The sequence below is a fragment of the Panthera leo genome, chromosome F3 (genome assembly GCF_018350215.1).
Source record: "Panthera leo isolate Ple1 chromosome F3, P.leo_Ple1_pat1.1, whole genome shotgun sequence".
NCBI lineage: Eukaryota > Metazoa > Chordata > Mammalia > Carnivora > Felidae > Panthera > Panthera leo.
The window spans coordinates 59293370-59315088 of NC_056696.1; the positions used below are offsets into that span (position 1 = coordinate 59293370).

The window sequence follows — 21719 nt, forward strand, 5'->3', positions numbered from 1 at the left end:
AAAAGCTATTCTGGGTGGCGCTCAAGGGGCAGAAACTCTCTCGGGTAGCCGTAATCTCCTCCCACAGGTTCACACTTCACTTACCTCAGGTGCAGCCTGCCTCTTGTGGCTGTCGGAATCTTCCAGGATCTGGAAGTAACTGTGCATGTACCCTGCAGCTTGTGGCCACTGGTGCTTCAGCAAAGCTTCTTGGATACGATTCAAACAAGCACTGGTTGTCTGAGCAAAATCCTTCTCCTTTTTTCCTCCAGTTTCTACAGATTAAAAAGAAGTCTTTACCCACAGTGATCCCAATTCAAGTGTTAAAAAAGTCCTTTCTGATAAGCAGAAATTTTAACAAGCAGGACAGTAATTATTACTCAACCCAGCCCGGCCCTAATATCAAAGCTAGCTTCCCTTGAAACAAACTCTTGCACGCTATTTTTACTAGTCTCAGCAAATGGAAAAGAAAAACCTGACTTGATGTTCATGGGCTACCGGGGTACCAGAGCTTCCAGATCAGATCCAATCATCCTTTCATTTTGCACCAAACAATCTGGGCCCCAAAAGCAAGTCCCAAGTATTTAGAATGGGTAAAAATCATTAGGGTTATCCTAGACAAGCATGTCCTGTATTAACTACCAGTATTCTGAAAACTCTCAGAGGTGGGCTTTCATTATTCAAGGACCGAGTTCTAGTAACTCAATGACATTAAACACAAATGAGATTTAACAGCTGAAGACATTAGCGTTTATATCTCTAAAGGATCAACAATCCTCACCTTAAGAACATCTGGGCTTAGTTACAACTGTGTTTTAATGTTTATTTTGGAGAGAGAGAGAGAGAGAGAGAGAGAGAGAGGGAGAGAGAGGGAGAGAGAGGGAGAGAGAGGGAGAGGGAGAGAGAGAGAGAGGGGGAGGGAGAGAGAGAGAGAGAGAGAGGGAGAGAGAGAGCGAGCTAGCACACGCACGTGTGAGTGGGGCAGAGGCAGACAGAGAGAGACACAGAATCCCAAGCAGGCTCCAGGCTCCAAGCTGTCAGCATAGAACCCAATGCGACACTCAAACCCACAAACCGTGAGATCACGACCTGAGCTGAAGTCAGAGCTTAATCGACTGAGCCACCCAGGCACCCCACAACCCTGTTTTAGGAGTAACAGGTGGCATACTGACACCTCCTCTTTCCTTCCCACACCACCACAGGACCCCGCTAGGTCAGAGGTCCTCCCGCGGGGTACCCTGACCCCTGGGAATACAGAGAGACTTACAGGTACTGGGCAAAGACAGTTTCAGAGCAATTGACTTGCAGATCTTCAACTTCCTCACATACTCACTCATGCCTAAAATCAATCTCCTAGAGAACCATGCTACAGTCAAGGCTTCACAATCAAAATCAATATATACTACCTGAAGGTGAAAATGTAGGTGTAACTATTGGGACAGTGACTGACTCTAACAAACCCTTTGGCAAGTCAGGTGATTTCCAAGTCTTTGCTTATCAAAAGCGTGGAAGGACTTAAGAATTCTTTATAACAGATCACTACGCAATTTTGTCATGAGTAATTCAAGAATTCAAAGACCTGATACATTGCTACAATTACACTCTATCCAATGCCATCTACTTACTCATGTAACTAAGGTTTCTCAGAATTACATCAATAAAAACAAAATAGAACTGAAGCTAAATCTTTTCTCATTCCAGAAATACATGCTACTCCTTCACGGATATATCAAATCATTGGAAAAAAGTGATAACCTTATTTATTTTATTGAAATAAAGAAGTCATGGGGCACCTGGGTGGCTCAGTCGGTTGAGCGACCGACTGCAGCTCAGGTCATGATCTCATGGTTTGTGAGTTCGAGCCCCGTATCGGGCTCTGTGCTGACAGCTCAGAGCCTGGAGCCTGCTTCGGACTCTGTGTCTCCCTCTCTCTCTGTCCCTTCCCCACTCATGCTCTGTCTCTCTCTCTTTCTCTCTGTGAAAAATAAATAAACATTAAAAAAAAAAAAAAAAGAAATGAAGTCATAAAAATTTACTTTTAATTAAATTTTAACACAACTTTTTAAGTTTTTTTTAAATGTTTATTTAGTTTTGAGAGAGAGAGACAGAGACAGCACATGAGCAGGGGAGGAACAGAGAGAAAGGAAGACACGGAATCTGAAGCAGGCTCCAGGCTCTGAGCTGTCAGCGCAGAACCCAATGCGGGGCTCGAACCCACGAACCGTGAGATCATGACCTGAGCCATGGTCATGAAATAGGATGCTTAACCAACTGAGCCATCCAGGTGCCCCTAAATTTTAACACAACTTTTAATACTTATGTTGTTAGCATCAGTTTTGTAAAACCATAAATTATGATGTCTCACTCCAGACAAAATCTTAGTACCTAAAGTCCTATAGGATATTAACAAAAAATAATTAAATGTAGATACACAGTTTTATTGTAAAAACAAAAGTATGAAAGGAAAACAAACAGTATAAAATCTTCATCAATTAAAATCTTTTTCAGGGTGCCAGGGTGGCTCAGTTGGTGGAGTGTCTGACTTTGGCTCAGGCCATGATCTCACAGTTCCTGAGTTCAAACCCCACATCAGGCTTGCTGCTGTCAGTGCACAGCCCAGAGGGGATCCTCTGTCCCCCTTTCTCTGCCCCTCCCTAGCTTGTGCTTTCGCAAAAATAAACATTAAAAAAATTTTTTTTCATAAATATTTTTAAATGGATGGTGAAAGGCATCACATTCCTATGCTGCTTAGATTCCACTGGATATATTTTTAAAAGTAGTAAACTTAATTTCATTTAAAAATGCCAAAATATGTTGGAAATTAGATCTTTTGCAACTATTCAGCTTACAATAAACACACTTTTTAGATGACACTTTAAAACCATGCAAGGCAGTACATAATTGAAAAGAAAAAAAAAGGGTACTCAAACAAAACAGGTTTCAACACAACGGCTCTACACTAGGGTTTCTCAAACTTTTTAAAAATACTTACAAATCTCATGGAGATCCTATTGCTTGCTATTCAGTGTGGTCCTGGAAACAAAAGCCTTAGCATCACCAGGGAACTTAACAGAATGCCCCACCCAGCTCTCTGAATAAGAAGCTGCATTTAGCAAGATCCAAGCAGCAGCTGGTCCGGGAAACTGACAAAACACCTCTTCCCTAAAACCTCATTTATTTACCTAAAGGAGGACTGACCTCAGGCCAACCCCTCAAGTTTTCACTACTCAGCCTGGAAGTCGGGACTTTAGACTACTGTCCTTAAATTCTTGGAAAATTCCCCTTCTGTCTTGCAATTCAGCCTAGTTACCTCAGGAATACCTCTCATTTCATTCTTTTAGGAGCAAAAGATCATCCTATTTGTTGCTGATACACTTTCAAAAATAACTGCCTAGGAAAAGAAATTTGACATGAAATGAGCTACAATAGAGAACCAGCACCATCAGCCTATCTCTACTGCCCTTGAAAGAATCTGGAAACTTGTCAGTCAACAAATATTTTTTGAGCACTATTTTGTGCCAAGTACTACTCTAGGTACTCGACACAGTTTTTTTGTTTGTTTTCTAAAATTTTATTTTTAAGTAATCTCTACACCCAGCGTGGGGCTCGAACCTACAACCCTGAGAGCAAGAGTTGCACACTTCACCAACAGACAGCCAGGTGTCACGTAACGTATAGTTTTAATTCAGAGTGGCCTCTGCCTTCAAAGTTTTTATTCTAAAGGGCATACCCTTCAGAACGCCAATAGATATTTACTAGAATAAAAAAATTAATAATTGTTGGGCAATTTTGTTTTCCTAGTATGGTCATTTATCACTACAATGTCAATATTACCTGAAACTATTGTTCACTGCAGGCATAAAGTATTTTGGGTTTAACAGGCTATTCATAACTTCTAAAACATTTCTAAGCATGTAAATTCTGGTGTTAAACCTGTCTGCTTTCAGACTGACTCCAGTTCTCTATAGAACCCTGATGACAAAAACTTGCCCAAGTATATCTTAACCAGCAGGAACTTGAGATTACTAGTTCCCTATCAGGCGGGGAAGTAGCATTCACTCTTAAGTACCAACCATTCAAAGCTAGCTTAAACCATGTACGGTCATTAGCAAAATTAAAACGAGAAGAGAGGAAAGAAACTATTATTTTTTCCAACATTCACTATGTATGAGGCTCTGCACTAAGCACTTTACATATAATACCTCATTAATAAAATTATATTTCGGTTGTCAAAAGTATAAGCTTTGAGATCAGATGGACCTGGTTTAACTCCTGATACCAACATCTAGAGTTTAACTTCTTCAGGATTCATTTCCCTCAACTCTAAAACGCCCAGCAAATGGATTTACTGAGGATTAATTTACTGAGATAACTAAATGAGATAATATTAAAACTAAAAGATAAAGAAACGGGAGCAAACTCCAGGAGCCAAAGAATCTCAGTCAAGGGGAAAGATGGCTAGTCTACGAGAGATGTTTTGAGGGTACTAAGTGCCAGTTCTGATATATTCCCAGAAGTACACCATCCGACAGGTCAATAATATACACATAACTGCTTCTTTTATATATTCTTACAGGGAATATACTCCACAGAAACATTTGCTCATATTTATAGAGAGAAAAGTTCTTTTTTTGGAACCTATTATAGATCAATTATATTAGGAATAATTTCAATGCAAAACAACAGAAATTTCTTAAAAACACTTCCTACATATGTACTCCTCACTGCCAGTGACCATATATTATTCATCTATGTATCCCAATATTTAGCCAATGCGAGGCTTATAAGTGACTAATAAGTATTACTGGGGGGGAAAAAGGAATCTATCATAATACAGATTATCTGTTATGTTATTAGTTCAAAGGAAAAGTAGGAAAGGGATCTCTGTTTTAAATGATCATTTTGCTTACGGCCTCAAAACCCGAATAGAGGCACATCTTGCAACTGAACTTACTTATTAATTTTGTGTCCATACTGAATCTTACCATCTCCCTGCATTAAAGTTAAAATGGCTAGATGTTGTTTTACTTACCCACAGTGTCTATATGCTTTTGGAGCCAAGGAAAATACATTCCTGTACCAGACAATACACATGATTCCTCCTGGTCATCCTCTGTCTTGGACCTTATCAATTCTTCACTGAAATCACTCATACCTGTTCCAAACGGAGAATATCAGTTACCATCTGTACATCTCATTTCCCGGCCTTCTTAGTTATATAAAAAAACTGCTACCTTTTTATCTAATAGATAATATTTGATCAGCAAAATTCATTCTACCAGGTAGCTCCTGCGTTTTATTTATTAACTTATTTATTTTTTGAGCAGGCTCTACACCCAATGTGGGGCTTGAATTCACGACCCTGAGGTCAAGGCCTTAGCTGATATCAAAGAGTTGGACACTCAACCGACTGAGCCACCCCGGCACCCCCCAGGTAGCTCCTATAAAGTAAGAAATAAATTTAATTATGTCAACAACAGCCCAAATAAATGATCCATTCAAAAAAATTTTTTTAATCTTTACTACTATATTACAAGAACATACAAAGATAGAGAAGATACTGCTCCTAATTTCAAAAAAAACCCACAAAAACAAAAAACACCCAACGCAAGTCCAGGGGAAGATATAGCAAAATGACACATAATAATAAAACGATGCAAGTACATAACAGTATTAGTAATAACCATATATTGATCCTTCTCTATATACCAAGCATATAAACTATCTCCCTTAATCCTTATAAAAATCCTGAGAGAAGGACTATTATTTTATTTCATTTTCATGTTGGAAAAAAACTGAGGGGCGTAATGAAATTATATAAACTGACCCAACATCATAAAAAGGTGAGGACAATATTCTAGAACTAGAGCATCAAACTACTTGGCACAGAGTCTTGGGTCTGCGTGGAGGACGGGGTCAGAAGACTGAACTGATGGAGGGAAACGAATCTAGAAAGACGGCCATATGCCAAGCGAAGAATGGACTTAATCCTCAAGATGCTCAGGGCTCCTGTCCCTCATTCCCCACATCCAATCGATTCTTTGGTCCAGCTGATACTAACGGCTGGAATTTCTCCAATTTTCCCTCTTCTCCGCAATCCTACACCACTACCCCAGTTCAGGACAGGACATCTTCAGACTGTGTCTTGATCACTGAATTAGCTTTCCAACTAGTTACCCCACCTCAAATCCTGCTACTCCAACATTACAGCCAGAGTACATCTTTTAAAATAAAATTCTGCGGTTTAGGCGCCTGGGACTGACATAACATCGAAATTTGCATCCGACGCACACGTACTTTAACGAGCCCTTACAGAAGCAGCTCTCCCAATTTCTCCAAATTCTAAAAAAACTAAGTTGTTGCCATGCAGTTGCCACGGCACCCACAGCTTCTCCACCCCTTTCGCCTTGTGCTCAGAAATAAAGGTTTCAGAACGTCAGGAGAAAGTAGCAGCAGAACATGGGTTAGTCCTAGCACAGCCCTTCAGGTTCTACTTTGAATGCTTGCCATGATTGATGGACAAAAGAGGCGCCACTTACCCGCCTGAAGCCGACTCTTCCCCGCAGCACTAAACGCAGCCTGCCTGCTACTCGTGAACTGCAGGAGCGAACCCCCACCGGAAGCGGAGCTAGAGCCTGCTTCGTGTGAGCATGCGCAAACTCCGCCGCGCTCTCAGATGGCACGCGGACGCGGCTCCGCCCCTAACTCCTCCTTCTGTGGCGAAGGCGTCGCCCTTCGCCGCTCAACCCCGGAAGTGTCCGCGCGCAGCTGTCCTCCCACCGCGTTGGCTTTTCGTTTGTGTCTTACTCTGTTCCAGTTGGAAAATGGGAGACTTTAAGTGCAACTGGAGAGTGGGACGAGGGGATGGTGGCTGGTTGAGGTGAGCAATCGAAAAAGCAGAATGCAACATTACCAGAGTACTATACCACCATTACCAGAGTACTGTTACCACTGTACTATAATCTTTAAATTAATTAAATTTTTTTTCTTGGCCCAGGGGCGCACTGCGCAAACCTCAGAGGCGTGGTTAGTGGTCCTGGCCAAGATAAAGGTGCATAACCTCTTAATTGCTCCCTTGACATCTTTTTTTCTCTTCTTTTAAAGTTTTATCTTTGAATTTAAGTCATTTGGCACCCTCCCCCAAATTTGAGCAAGAATATCTTTTTCCCTCTCGGCTGAGAGGACTCCGGGGACCCATCTGGGGGCCACTTTTCATGAGGAGCATTGACAAACTTACATGAAAGAGGGACAAAAAGTAAGATGATTAAATGTAAAATGAGGGAAAGTTGAGGAGTTCTGGGTAAGATGACCCTGGAGAGGCAGAGACCCATGGGAACACAGTATGTTATCTCCACAACTGGGAAGGTTGGTCTGTGAAAGAAGGTCAGACCATTTTTTCAAAGCTTCAGAGAACAGAACTAGGACTAAGGAGGAAAAGTTACAAGGAGTTAGCTTTAAAGTCATTACATCAATTTTGTTCATACTTAAGACTGCACAAATAATGGCATAGGAATCGGAGTTTTCTGTACCCTGAAAGCAAACCATCTGAGCAGAATCAATGTTGTAGAATTGATGAAAGGGTGTAGTAAGGGTTTCTATAGGAATTCCTTAAAATGGCAGAAATACTTGATTCTGAATTTTCCTCATAAGCACCGCGCAGTAGCTATGATTTTGCAAGAAAAGTTCCAGGGGCGCCTGGCTGCCTCAGCTGGTAGAGCATGCAACTCTTGATCTCGGGGTGGTGAGCTTAAGCCCCACATTGGACATACAGATTGCTTAAAAAGAAAGAAAAATTCCTACTTCTGCTTCTTGTGCTGTAACTCTTTGCAATGCTCTGCCTCTGCAGCAAGGCTGACCTAAGTGATGATGTGGTCCAGCAACGCACACAAACAAAATAACACAGCCATAATCTTCTAGTCTCGAGGCTTGGTCCGGCTACAGTTCTTCCTTTGCCATGAAGTTGTTGACCTGAAAAGTAAAACGGCTTATTATTTTACCAGCAAAATGTGTTTATTCAGGACTAGCAGAGGAATTGGAATTTGGGACAAGGAAGCTATAGCAAAAGCCTTAGGCAAGTCCAAAGAACATAGGAAAGGACCACTCTTCTATAGAGGATAGGGGGGAGTTGGGGGGAGCTCTTATAAACAACAAGTCCATTGCAGTAAACTGGGACTTTGAAGTATAGTGGCTTCTCATTGGCTGAGTTGTGACAGTTTGTCACTGGCTGGGCTGTTGCTGGGCAAAGGGAAAATCCTCCTTTCTCCTACTGGGATAGTGAAGTAGGTTTCTTCCTATTGGGAATGCAAAGTAGTCTGGTCCTATTGGATCTGCAAAGGGTTGCAATGAGTGGTGGGGCCTGAGAGCTACCCTTTCTGGCCTCCTGGCTCCATCTTAAAAGAAATTTCCTTTATTGAGTTCTGCAAGGTGTAATTTCACCCAAATTCATGCTCTCACAAAGATGGAGAAGAAATTTCTTGTTTACCTTTATATTCTCATACAGTTTTAGGTAACTGTAGATAAAAGGAAGTTAAGAATGAATCTTTATATACTCTACCTAACCCTTCCCTTTCCCATAGTACAGTTCTGGTATAAAATGTGTTGGTGAAGGACGTAAAATAAAGTGACGGTACTATATCTCATCCAATAACATAAACAAGATTAAAAAAAAGAAATAACATGGTAAAAATGCAAACATAAAATAAAACAAAGCACACAGAATGTTTCCTAAACTCAATCTAGAAAGAAACATATTCTAAGGAACAGAAAGATGTCCTTACAGTTGCCTTACAGGGCTAAAGAGAATTTAATTTGATAATAACATTTTATTTTTTTATTTTTTTTATTTATTCATTGTCAAGTTGGCTAACATACAGTGTAGTCTTGGCTTCAAGAGTAGATTCCCATCATTCATCACTTACATACAACACCCAGTGCTCATCCCAACAGGTGCCCTCCTTATTGCCCATCACCCATTTTTTTGTTTATTTATTTATTTTGAGAGAGAGAGAGAGAAAGAATGTGAGTGGGGGAGGGGCAGTGAGAGAAAGGGAGAGAGAGAATCCCAAGCAGACTCCACACTGTCAGTACACAGTCTGATGTGGGGCTCAAACTCACGAATTGTGAGAACGTGACCTGAGCTGAAATCAAGAGTCAGGTGACTGACTGAGCCACCCAGGCACTGCTGATAATTAATAACATTTTTTTAATTATATTTTAATTTACATCCAAGTTTTTCAGCATATAGTACAATGATTTCAGGAGTAGATTCCTTAATGCCCCTTACCCATTTAGCCCATCCCCCTCCCACAACCCCTCCAGCAACCCTGTTTTTTCTCCATATTTAAGAGTCTCTTATGTTTTGTCCCCCTCCCTGTTTTTATATTATTTTTGCTTCCCTTCCCTAATGTTCATCTGTTTTGTATCTTGAAGTCCTCATATGAGTGAAGTCATATGATTTTTGTCTTTCTCTGACTAATTTCACTTAGCATAATACCCTCTAGTTCCATCTACGTAGTTGCAAATGGCAAGATTTCATTCTTTTTGATTGCTGAGTAATATTCCATTGTGTGTGTGTGTGTGTGTGTGTGTGTGTGTGTGTGTGTGTGTGTGTATACCACATCTTCTTTATCCATTCATCCATCAATGGACATTTGGGCTCTTTCCATACTTTGGCTATTGTTAATAGTGCTGCTATAAACATTGGGGTGCATGTGCCCCTTCGAAACAGCATACCTATATCCCTTGGATAAATACCTACTAGTGCAGTTGCTGGGTCATAGGGTAGTTCTATTTTTAATTTTTTGAGGAGCCTCCGTACTGTTTTCCAGAGTGGTTGCACCAGTTTGCATTCCCAGTGAATAACATTTTTAAATGTTTACTTATTTTGAGAGATAGCATGCATGCACACATGAGCCAGGGGAGGGGCAGAGAGAGAGGTAGAGAAAGGATCCCAAACAGGGTCTGCATTGCCATCGCAGAGCCCGACTTGCAGCTCAAATCTACAAACCTTGAGACCATGACCCAAGCCAACATCAAGAGTCAGACGCCCAACCAAGTGAGTCACCCAGGCACCCCAAAGTCAGGCTTTAGATAACCAAACAGTTGAAGAGACATCATCATAGTCTATACGGTATCATAGCTGGTAATATGAACAAGATAAAAAAGGAATGTGGCAAAAATGAAAGTAAAAAACAAAGATAGCTTACATAACAATATAGAGAAAAATATTCTCTAACTACAAACTCCTCAAAATACATGGACTAGGATCCCACCCCAGGCTCAGAATTGAGAAAAAAAAATTATATCCTCAAAGGCACAGCTTCATTTTTTGCCCATTTGATGCCCTGAGCCACTCATTAAGAAGTTCAGGCAATCTGGGGGCACGTTGATGGCTCAGTCAGTTGAGCATCCACCTGTGGCTCAGGTCATGATCTTACAGTTCATGAGTTCAAGCCCTACCTTGGGCTTTGTGCTGATAGCACGGAATCTGCTTCAGATTCTCTGTCACCCTTTCTGCCCCTCCCCCACTCACGCTCTCTCTCAAAAATAAATAAACATTAAAAAAAATTTAAAAACAAAAATGTTCAGGCAATCTTACTGGAAAGAAAGACCACAGGAAGAAAAAGTTTCTGAAAGATGAAACACCACATGGAGAGAGGCCACATGAAGCCACCAGTCTGCATCTTATCCAAACATATGAGGAAGGCCTTCCCAGACCTTGTGACCCAGATCCGCCAACAGCTGAGTTCAACTGCACAAGTGAGTCTAGTTAACAACACATGAAAGAGGTGAGTTGTTCTCACTGAACTCTGTGCAAATTCCTGACTCACAAAAGGTAAGCAATAAAATGGTTCTTGTTTTAAGCCACTACATTCTGGAGTACTTTGTTACACAGCAATAGATACCTAAAACACTGGTATTGATCATTTGCATCTTCCATCTCTTTTTCTTCATCTGTCTAGAGATTACCAAATTATTTATGCTGTGATCAGAAAACAAACTTTGTCAGATATCAATATTATAAAAATTGTTGGGACTTATTTTGTCCCCCCAAATGTGGTCTATCTTGGTAAATGTTCCATGGGCAGTGAAAAAAAATGTGTTCTACAGTTGTGGAGCATTGAATTCTATCAATGTCAATGGGGTTAAGGTAGTTGATAGTTTTGTTCAGATCTTCTATATCATTACTGACTTTTTTTATAGTTTCACTATTTAATTACCAAAATAGAGGAGTTAAAATTTCTTACAATGGATTTGTGTATTTCTTTTGTCCTTTAGTATGGTCAGTTTTTCCTTTACATATTTTTATTTTTATTTTTTTATGTGAAATTTATTTTCAAATTGGTTTCCATACAACACCCAGTGCTCATCCCAAAGGTGATGCCCATCACCCACCCTCTCCTCCCTCCCACCCCCCCATCAACCCTCAGTTTATTCTCAGTTTTTAAGAGTCTCTTATGGTTTGGCTCCCTCCCTCTCTAACTTTTTTTTTTTCCTTCTCCTCCCCCATGGTCTTCTGTTAAGCTTCTCAGGATCTACATGAGAGTGAAAACATGGTATCTGTCTTTCTCTGTACGACTTATTTCACTTAGCATAACACTGTCCAGTTCCATCCACGTTGCAACAAAAGGCCATATTTCATCCTTTCTCATTGCCAACTAGTATTCCATTGTCCTTTACATATTTTTAAAGTTTTGTTATTTTGAGTACATTAACTGTTGTCTCTTGTGTCTTCCTGATGAAACAAGCATTTTATCATTGTGAAAAATCTTTGTGTCTGATAACACCTCTTAAAGTGAAATTTCTCTTATATTAATATAGTCACTGACACTTTCTCAGCTTACTGTCAGTGTGTTCTATATCCTTCTATCTTTCTACTTTCAACCATGGTTTTTTAAATGTGCTTCCCTTGTAGACAATAATTAGTTGGATCTTCCTATTTTTAATTCAATCTGACAACCTCTACCTATTAATTGGTGCGTTTATCCATTTATATTAATTATAATAATTTATATTATTGAAATTAAGTCTGTCATTTTGATATGTGTTTCTCATTTGTTCCATTAGTTTTGTGTTCCTCTGTTCTTCACTTATTGCCAGTTTTTGGATTAATCAAATGTTTTAGTATTCCACTTGAATTCCTCTGTTGGCTTTCAACTGTATGTTTTTAGGAATTACAGTATGCATTCTTAAGTTATCAATATTCCTAGAGCTAAAATTGTGATACTTCACATAAAATAAAAGAGCCTTACCTTGTATAGTTTTACACCACCACCTGCAAATCCTTTATGCTTTGTTGTCTTGTATGTTACATCTACATTCATTATAATTTTTGCTTTAAATGGTCATATGTCCTTTAAAAAATTGAGAAATGTGTATGTTGTCTTTTATATTTATCCATGTTTACTATTTTCAGTGCTTTCATTCCTTCTAATAATCTTCAAATAGCTGTCATAAATTCTTTCCATTACCACCCACACATTCATGTTGCTTCTCCCATTTAAACATAGAGTCTAGAGGCGCCTGGGTGGCTCAGTTGGTTAAGCGTCTGACTTCAGCTCAGGTCATGATCTCATGGTTCATGAGTTCGAGGCTTGCATCAGGTTCTGTGCTGACATCTCGGAGCCCGGAGCCCGCTTCAGATTCTGTGTCTTCCTCTCTCTCTGCCCTTGCCCTGTTCATGCTCTCTCTCAAAAATAAATAAACATTAAAAAAAAAAAAAAAAAGATGTGGAGTCTATTTCTTCTTCCCTTGAATCTGGGTGTGTCTTTTGACTTGCTTTGATGAACAAAATATGCCGAAGACTGATGCCATGCCAGTTCTAGATATAAACCTTAAGAAGGTTTACATCTTCTACTTCTGTCTTCTAGAAATCCAGCCAGCATGTAAATAGGTTTGGGTTAGATTATTGAATAATAAAAAAACATTTGGAAAGAGAGAGGCCTATCCCAGCCATTTCAGCTACCACATCTGAGTCACCAAACATGTGAATGAAGCTATTTTGGAAGTTTTAACCCTGGCCAACTTCCCAGCTGAATGCAGCCACATCGGTGAAGTAGGCCAATAACACCCAAATCTGAAGAACCACCCAGTTAAATCTAGCTAAGGCACAGAATAGGAAGAAATAATAAATGATAATCATTTTAAACCACTAAATTCATTACACAGTAAAGGAAATTAAAACATTATAGATCTCAATTTTCATCAGATGAGTCATTGTCTTTAATACTGAAGAAATTTTTAACATTGTTTATGGTATAGGTCTATTGGTGTTGAATTTTCTGTTTTCATTTACCTGAAAATGTCTATTGTGTCTTCTGTTTTAAAGGATACTTTTTCTGGATGTAGAATTCTGAATTGGCAATTTTTGTCTTCCCGTTATTTAAGCCCTTCCATTGTCTTTTTTTAAGTTTATTTATTTAGAGAGCAAGTGAGCAATAGTGGGGGAGGGGCAGAGAGAAAGAAAATCCCAAGCAAGCTCCATGATCAGCTCAGCACCTAATGTGGGGCTCGATCTCACAACTGAGAGATCATGACCTGAACCGATATCAAGAATTGGATGCTTAATCAGCTGAGTCACCCAGGTGCCCCTCTCTTTATTTTTTTTTAAAGTAAACTCTACCCTCAATATGGGGTTCGAACTTACAACCCCAAGATCAAGAGTTGCATGCTTTACCAACTGAGCAGCCAAGTGCCCTGTCTTTTGATCTCTTGTTTCTGATGAGAAGTCAGCTATCATTTTTATCATTTTCACTCATGTGTAATGTATCACTTTTCTCTGGCTGCCTTCAAGACTTTTTCTTCCCCATTTGGTTTAATGTCAGTTTGACTATAATGTGTCTAAGTATGGGTTTTGTTTTGTTTTGTAAATATTCTACTTGTTATTCACTGAATTTCCTATATGTGTAAGGTTTTTTCCCCACTAAATTTGGGTTATTTTCAGCCATTAATGCCCCAAATATTTTTTTTTTCATGCAATTTTCTCTCTGCTCTCTTTCTGGGATTTCTTTTCTTTTTCTTTTTTTTTTTTTTTTTTCACGTTTTATTTATTTTTGAGACAGGGAGAGACAGAGCATGAACAGGGGAGGGTCAGAGAGAGGGAGACACAGAATCTGAAACAGGCTCCAGGCTCTGAGCTGTCAGCACAGAGCCCGATGCGGGGCTCGAACTCACTGACCATGAGATCATGACCTGAGCCGAAGTCGGCCACTTAACCAACTGAGCCATCCAGGCGCCCCTCTTTCTGGGATTTCAGTTGTATGCATGTAAATTCTTTTGATGTTGACAAGTTACTGAATCTTTGTTCATTTTTTTCTTTCTGATTTTTAAAGCAGATATTTCTACTGATCTATTTTCAAATTAACTTTTTGTTGTTTTTTCAGTGTTCAATCTGCTGATAAGCCCATTTAGTAAATTTTTCTATTTTAATTACTGTACTTCTTAGTTCTTGGAGTTTTTCTTAAAAAAAAAAAGTTTCACTTATATGCTGACATCCCTTATCTCTTCATTCATTACAATGATGTCTTCATTTAAGTCCTTGAAAATATTTATGAATGTTACTTAATTTTTTTTTCCTAACCCCAAATCCAGGTCATCTCACAGAAATTTTTTATAGACTACTTTTCTCATATGGTTCACATTTTCCTAAATCTTTGTATGTTTGATAATAATTGTATGTTAGATAATTGTAGATAATACATTATAGGGAGTCTGGCTAATCCTGTCTTCCTTTAAAGAATATTACATCTGTGTGTCATGCAAATTAATCACTGATTGGTCCTTTTGGTTATGTTAGCTTTGGTCTTATTATTTTCATCACATGTTCATTTTGGTTTTATACTTGACCCTAGCATGTGCTTCTTATTTATTTATTTATTTATTTATTTATTTATTTTATTTTATTATTATTATTTTTTGCATGGTTCTTTCTCTTAAGGCTTGATTCTGGATTCTCAATTATGTGCCTAAAGTATTAGAGAAGTTGCTGCTCTTGGGCTGGGCTGAAAATCCAATGTCTCAGCACTACATGACTTTTAGGATCGCTCTTCAGCCTTCCTCTTGCAACAGGCAAACTTGCCTGGCACATTTGTGTCCCTCCACCCCACATATGTGCACACATGCACACACACATACACACCGACACTACGGCAGCTCAGGTATTCTAACCCACAAAATTTCAGCCACTTCAATATCTTTGACCCCTGATAATTTTCTCCTCATCTCAGGAAGGCCACTACTTTACTTGAACTTCACCTCCCTAATTATGGAGCTTACCTTGTGTGCTTTGTTCTCAAGTATGACAGTCACATGCTGCTTGTTTATCAGTGCATGAAGATTGTTCTAAGATTGTTAGAATAAGATGAAGATTGTTCTAAGTAGTTTGTCTAGTTTTATGCTTTTTTGTGGCAGAAAGACAAGTGCAGTACCTGTTACTCTATTACGGTTCAAAGTAGAAGTACTATATTCCTTTTATCCTTGTCCGTCATGGTGATAGAGACATTCACTTAGGTCAAACTGCTTAGAAACTTTCTAATATCTCACAGATTCAACAAATATTTCATTGTCCATGGAGTCCAAAATCAACTTAAAAAGTACATTTAAAAATAGGTCTCTGAAGGGGCGCCTGGGTGGCTCAGTCAGTTGAGTGTCCGACTTCAGCTCAGGTCATGATCTCATGGTTTGTGAGTTCGAGCCCCACATCGGGCTCTGTGCTGACAGCTCAGAGCCTGGAGCCTGTTTCAGATTCTGTGTCTCCCTCTCTCTCTGCCCTTCCCTCACTCATTCTCTCTCTCTCTCTCTCTCTCTCTCTCTCAAAAATAATAAACACTAAAAAATTTAAAACAAAATAGGTCTCTGAAAAATGAACTGCCCAAAATTTGCAAGGTAACCATACTGAACTAATCATATATTTTTACTCATGGCTTTATGAGTATAACATCTATAATCAGCAAAAAGAATAAAACTTAATGGATAGACTTATAAAACGTTCTACTACAATCCAATAGACAGCCTTTTATGATACTTTCATATGTTAGATGATAGCTGTGAAATTATTACACACTATTAATGAGCAACTCAACTCATGGACTCACAGTTTTCAACAATGTTGAAAAACTGTATCAATACCTGTAGCCCCAAAATTAGATCCACCTCAAAATTCTCTAGAAAAGACATTTCTTAAATCTCGGCACAATGAACTTCACCAGGATTCTCCACCTCTGACATGACACATGAAGCTTTCTAGTCCTAAATGCACACTTCTGCAAGGAGGAGACATTGGTCCCAGAAACTAACAGTTCCTTGATCTTATTTCATAAACCCATTCCAGCCATAAGAAAGAAAAATTATTTGTGGATATTTTCTCTTGACTTTTAACTTATAATCTACAGCAGTGGTCAGCAACTTTTTCTGTAAAAAGATAATGAATATTTTAGACTTTTCAGTTGATACGGTTTCTGTCACCACTATTCCACTCTCCTGTTGCAGCACAAAAGCAGCCACAGATAAATGTAAATGAATGAGAATGTCTGTGTTCTGAATAAAACCTTATTCACAAAAGCAGGTGGCAGACTGGATTTGGCCTGTGGGCCACAGTTTGCCAACAGTTGTACCAGAGTACTAATTCATGTTTAGTCTCACAAAAGAGGTTTGGTTGGAATATATACATATATACTCACGTAGAATTTTAATTTTTTAAGTTTATTATTTATTTTGAGAGTAAGAGACAGAGTGTGAGAAGGGAAGGGGCAGAGAGAGAAAATCCCAAGCAGGCTCCACACTGTCAGCACAGAGCCCAACATGGGGCTCAATTCCACCAAGCGTGAGATCATGACCTGAGCTGAAATCAAGAGTTAGGCGTGTAACCAACTGAGCCACCCAGGTGCCCCACACATATAATTTTAAAAATACATATCCACCCTGGTGATGATTGTTGCATCCAAACAGAGATCTACTAAAACATAATTACTGATATCATCATACGTCTCAGTCCTTATGATAGTCACTGACTGTATGTTGCTTCACTTGAATCCTCTAACATACAGTTAGTAGATGTTAACGCTAAGAAGTAATTTTATGTTCCGTTGTGGAGAAACCTGATATATTAGGGTAAATGAGATCAGCCATCATGAAAATGATACATATTTATCATAATTATTATCCTAATAATTCCACATACTGCATCTCTACCTATATTCCCCTACATTTTAATTAAGAAACGTGTTCTTTCATTAAGAAAAAAACCCTCTACATTCATTCCAAATAATTCAAAATGTGACTATTAACAATACAATTTATTCAGATCTAAATTTAAGAGGAGACAGTGTGGAAGAGGGAACAAATGTGAGAAAGTGGAAGTAGAACAATATATGACCATTCTTGGAGGAAGAAAAATACAAATTCAGAAGTGTGAGATGTCTAGTAAGGTGGTTTTAACTTTAATGACAAAAACAAACCAAAAAACCAAAAACTGTAAAGCAAAATCATTGGAATGTATAGGGACTCTTTTTTTTTTTTTTAGGTTGATATTATAATCTTTTTCTTTTAGCTGATAAGAGAAACCACAAAACACGGGATATAGAATATTTACAAATATGGGCGTATTTTTTAAAGATTTTATTTTTAAGTAATTTCTATACCCAACATGGGGCTCAAACTCACAACCTCAAGGTCAAGAGTTGTATGTTTCACCTACCGAGCCAGCTAGGTGCTCCAAATATGGGTGCTTTTTACCCATCAGATTTTAACAAAAGTCTCAAGCAGTGTATCCCAAGTAGGAGGGTGGTACCATTCTGACAAAGGGGAATTTGGGAATGCATGGGGGCAATTTTATTCCGTTGCCATGATGAAGATGATACTAACATTTCATGGCCAGGGCCAGAGTTGTTGTATACCCTGCAACTGGTTGGACTGTCCCACCCAAAATGCCAATACACCTCTAGGCAAGAAACATTTGCCTAGACAAGTATCATGCTGTGGTCCCTTACCTGCAATTGTGTTTTTCCAGAATTTAGCCTAAAGTGATAAGGGCTCTTGTGCAGTATCATTGTGTTATTACCCCTAAAAATGCCATTCTTGGTTTCTTTATGCTTGTCAACAATGATTAACTTGTTTTAAATAATTATAAGAAATAAATAATAAAAGCATGACTCGTGTAGGAACTTAATGATGGCCATAGCTCATGCTTTTTACTAAAGATTTCAGATTCCTCTGAAGAGGCAACGAAATTTATAGATATTCCAACAAAAATCTCAACCTCTAATTGCAAACAAACAAAATTATTGGGGGGTTTGAAATAACTACCACTGTTCTTTCTTTTTCTGCAGAAATTCCAAAAGAGCTTAGCCAAAAATATTTTGTATCCTGTAACAGAATTTTAAGGTTTGCTTTTCTTTAAGTGTGTGCAAATAATGTATAAATATATGGTATGGATCTGGTGTTAATTTTTAATCCCTGCTTTCTAGAGCTGTGCTCTTTTTAAATGTACCTACTCTGAATTGAGATGTGCCATAAGTATAAAATATACACTAGACTTCAAAGATTTCATATGAAGTGAAAAATGTAAAATGTCTGGGGCATCTGGGTGGCTCAGTTGGTTAAATTTCCAACTCTTGATTTCTACCCAGGTCATGATCTCACCATCATGAGATCAAGCCCCATGTCAGGCTCCACGCTTAGCATGTGGAGCCTGCTTAAGATTCTCTCTCTCCCTCTCCCTTTGCCCCTCTGCTCCTTGCACACACATATACACACTCTCTCTCAAAATAAACAAATAGATAAATGTAAAATATCTCATTAATAATTTTTATATTGATTACTCATTAAAACGATAATATTTTGGATATACTGGTTTAAATAAAATGTATTATTAAAGCATATTTCATCTGTTTTGCTTTGCCTTTCTAATGTGACTTGTACAAATTTTAAATTATATTTGTAGCTGGCATCATACTGCTATTAGACAACATATTCTAGAGAATTCACAAGAAATAAGGGAACTATCAGATTATGTTTAGATTTTCTATTTAATCACTCTGGTTTAATATCATCCTTTCATCCTCTAATATATTCCATTCCATTTCATATTCCATGTAGATTTAAATGGAATGAGCTCTCATACCTGCAGGGAACTCCTACACTTTCTGTATGCAATTGTTCGGTGTTCACACTTGAATAGTCTTCATAATGGTATTCGTGTTCCTGTTCCTAACTTTGTACCGCATGTATTCATTAAAATGCTGAAGATTCAGGAGATTTGCTTTGTCCTGATGTGTTATCTGTAACCGGTCTGCTGTGACTGCATGTTACCCAGAAGAATAGATTTTCTCCCTCTCAGTTTTTGAAGTCTCCTCCAGGAGGCGCTTTTGAACTGTCAAGCACACCTTGTGGGGGATGTTACCTGCCCTCCTGATTTTTAATAAGGGAAGTTTCTAGGGAAGGTAGTATCAAAAAAGGTCTCCTTTGTGACAGTCACTGATTTACTGAGAATCTTAACCATCCCTGATTAACCATCCCTGTTGGCTAAGAGCCAGATGTATTGCTGTTTAATTACTTAAACAACATAATCAGCCTGTTAATATATTATCTCATTTGCTTCTTAAAGAAACACTTGGTTTTAAACAGTTGCCCCAATTTTATTGATGAAGAATCTAAGACTCAGAAAAATTGATGGCTTGCCTAGAGTCGTGCGACTGGACTTCTCATACCTAGTTTAGTACTTCTGGTTACATTATTCGCCTCTGCTGTTGTCTTCAGTAAGGAAGTAATTCATATCTGAAAACTGTAAATGGAGGAAGCCAAACAGTCTACACTGTGGATATTGGGTTTTATAGGCCCCACCCTGGAATCTGTTCTGCATTTGTTTCAAAGCATCAAATATTTGACTTCTGTGAAAATAGTGCCAAGGTAAATTAGGTGGAACCGGACACAGGAACTTATATGTCTGTATATTAGTGGCAATTTCAGATGTTTGAGTTTCTCTCTTTGTGCAATAGAAATTGGGATAATATTTGTCAGGACTAGACAAATAGCACATGCTGATAGGTATTCTTGCCTTGTATATGACTCACTCTCAGTACAACATACCCTTTGACATGGCTTTGACATGGCTTTTGATTGTGGCGAAGAATTTAGCCCTATTGGCCATGCCCAACACAGAACTCCATTCTCCGTGGCTTTCAGAACAAGATATTTGCTTTAATTCCACTTCAGTCATATGATCACTTAAAGTCTGATAGCTTTCTGCTTTTTACTCTATTAAGTCTAAGTTTTGTGCTTGATTTTCAAGGACTTGTGTAATCTGACCTACTCTGGCCACCAAATTTATCTCCCACTACTCTTCACTAGGATCATTTCACTCTGGTAACGTTAGATCCCCTTACTGTCCTTTAAACATTCTGCTCTCTTTTCTCTTATGTTGCTTTCTTCACTTGCCTTTTCCTTTCTTTTTAAAATCTAAATCCCACCTATTCACCAAGACCTAAGTCAAATTCCACCACTATCATTTATTCTCCTCCTTCATTGAACTCTTTAGTGCTTAGAATTTGTACCTGTTTTGAATGTGAAACTGTGTTTTCATGTTAGCACTTACTGTGTGGCAGGGTTGTGTCGGCCTCCCATCCCCCCCCCCCAACTTGTTACAAAGAGAGATGATTATTATTAACAAGAAAGATTTGTTTATCTTTTAGGAGTTTCCACTCTGAAGAATATAATAGGATCCAGAGTCCTCCCCCACCCTTGAGAATTGGAGCCAAGGTTGGGCCTCCTTGGGCACAGCCGTAACAGGTGGACCCATCTCCTAGACACTGGCTACAAAGGATGACACTGGACACAAAAGAAGTCAGAACTCTGGGAAGAGAGAAGATCTCAGGATGCCTAGCAAGAAATGATACTGTGCAGGCTGATCTGACTGAGTAAAACAAAAATGTATTTGTTGCTTTTCTGACTCGCTGTTTTATAAATAATTGCAGGGTTTTCATGTTTAACTAAGACCTTTACTAGGATTTACCTGGTTTATAAATCTTCAGTTACCTTTAAGGATAACAGTATTTTATCTCTCTCAGTGAATTATTACAAATTATTTTTCTCGGTATAATTTTTTGACAACTCTGTTGAGATATAAACGTTTTTTTGTTTGTTTTTTTTTATTTTAGAGAGAGAGAGCATGAGCAGAAGGAGAGAGAGAGACTCTTAAGCAGGCTCCACATTCAGCACAGAGCCCAACACAGGTCTCAATCCCACGACCCTGGCATGGTGACCTGAACTGAAATCAAGAGTCAGACACTCAACTGACTAAGCCACCCAGGCTCTCTGAGCTATAAATGCTATTTAAAAATGAATGAATGAATGAATGAATAAATGAATGAATGAATACTATTTAAGTATTTAAATTATACAGTTTTCTAAGATCTGACATAGGCGTACACACCTAAGACCATCACACACCCCCAGGTTTCTTTGTGTTCCTTGCCTCCCTGTCCTGTTACCAAGCAACAACTGTCATTATAGATTAGTTTGAATTTCCTAGAATTTTATATAAATAGAATTACAAGTATATATTTTTTGGTCTGGTTTATTTCACTCAGAATCTCCTTACTGTTGCTAGTATCAACAGCTCCTTATTACTGATAAGCAATATTCCAAAATTTAATATCTGTTTATCTGTTGAGGGACACCTGGGTTGTTGTTTGGCGCTTTGTTTTTGGGGTTTGTTTGTTTGTTTGTTTTTACTATTACAAATGAAG

General features: G+C 38.6%; 1 protein-coding gene and 1 long non-coding RNA gene across 3 annotated transcripts in view; one reads left to right on the top strand and one right to left on the bottom strand.

Annotated features, from left to right (window-relative positions):
- Window positions 1–6608, bottom strand: part of TAF1A (TATA-box binding protein associated factor, RNA polymerase I subunit A) — a 31343-nt gene extending 24735 nt beyond the window's left edge. Inside the window, exons 1-3 of one of the 2 annotated variants that reach the window (XM_042925710.1) lie at window positions 6519–6608; window positions 5012–5134; window positions 85–254 (exon numbers count right to left, since the gene is read on the bottom strand). In XM_042925710.1, coding sequence (XP_042781644.1) covers window positions 85–254; window positions 5012–5132 — 291 coding nt within the window. In that variant the 5' untranslated portion in view covers window positions 5133–5134; window positions 6519–6608. Of the gene's footprint in view, window positions 1–84; window positions 255–5011; window positions 5135–6518 lie in introns of those variants that run through there. The other variant, XM_042925711.1, reaches the window with a different exon arrangement.
- Window positions 6609–6659: 51 nt separating this feature from the next.
- LOC122212049 lies at window positions 6660–20904 on the top strand. Its single transcript, XR_006198960.1, has 2 exons — window positions 6660–6859; window positions 20664–20904. It is a non-coding gene; the product is annotated as an uncharacterized LOC122212049 (long non-coding RNA).
- Window positions 20905–21719: the final 815 nt, after the last annotated feature.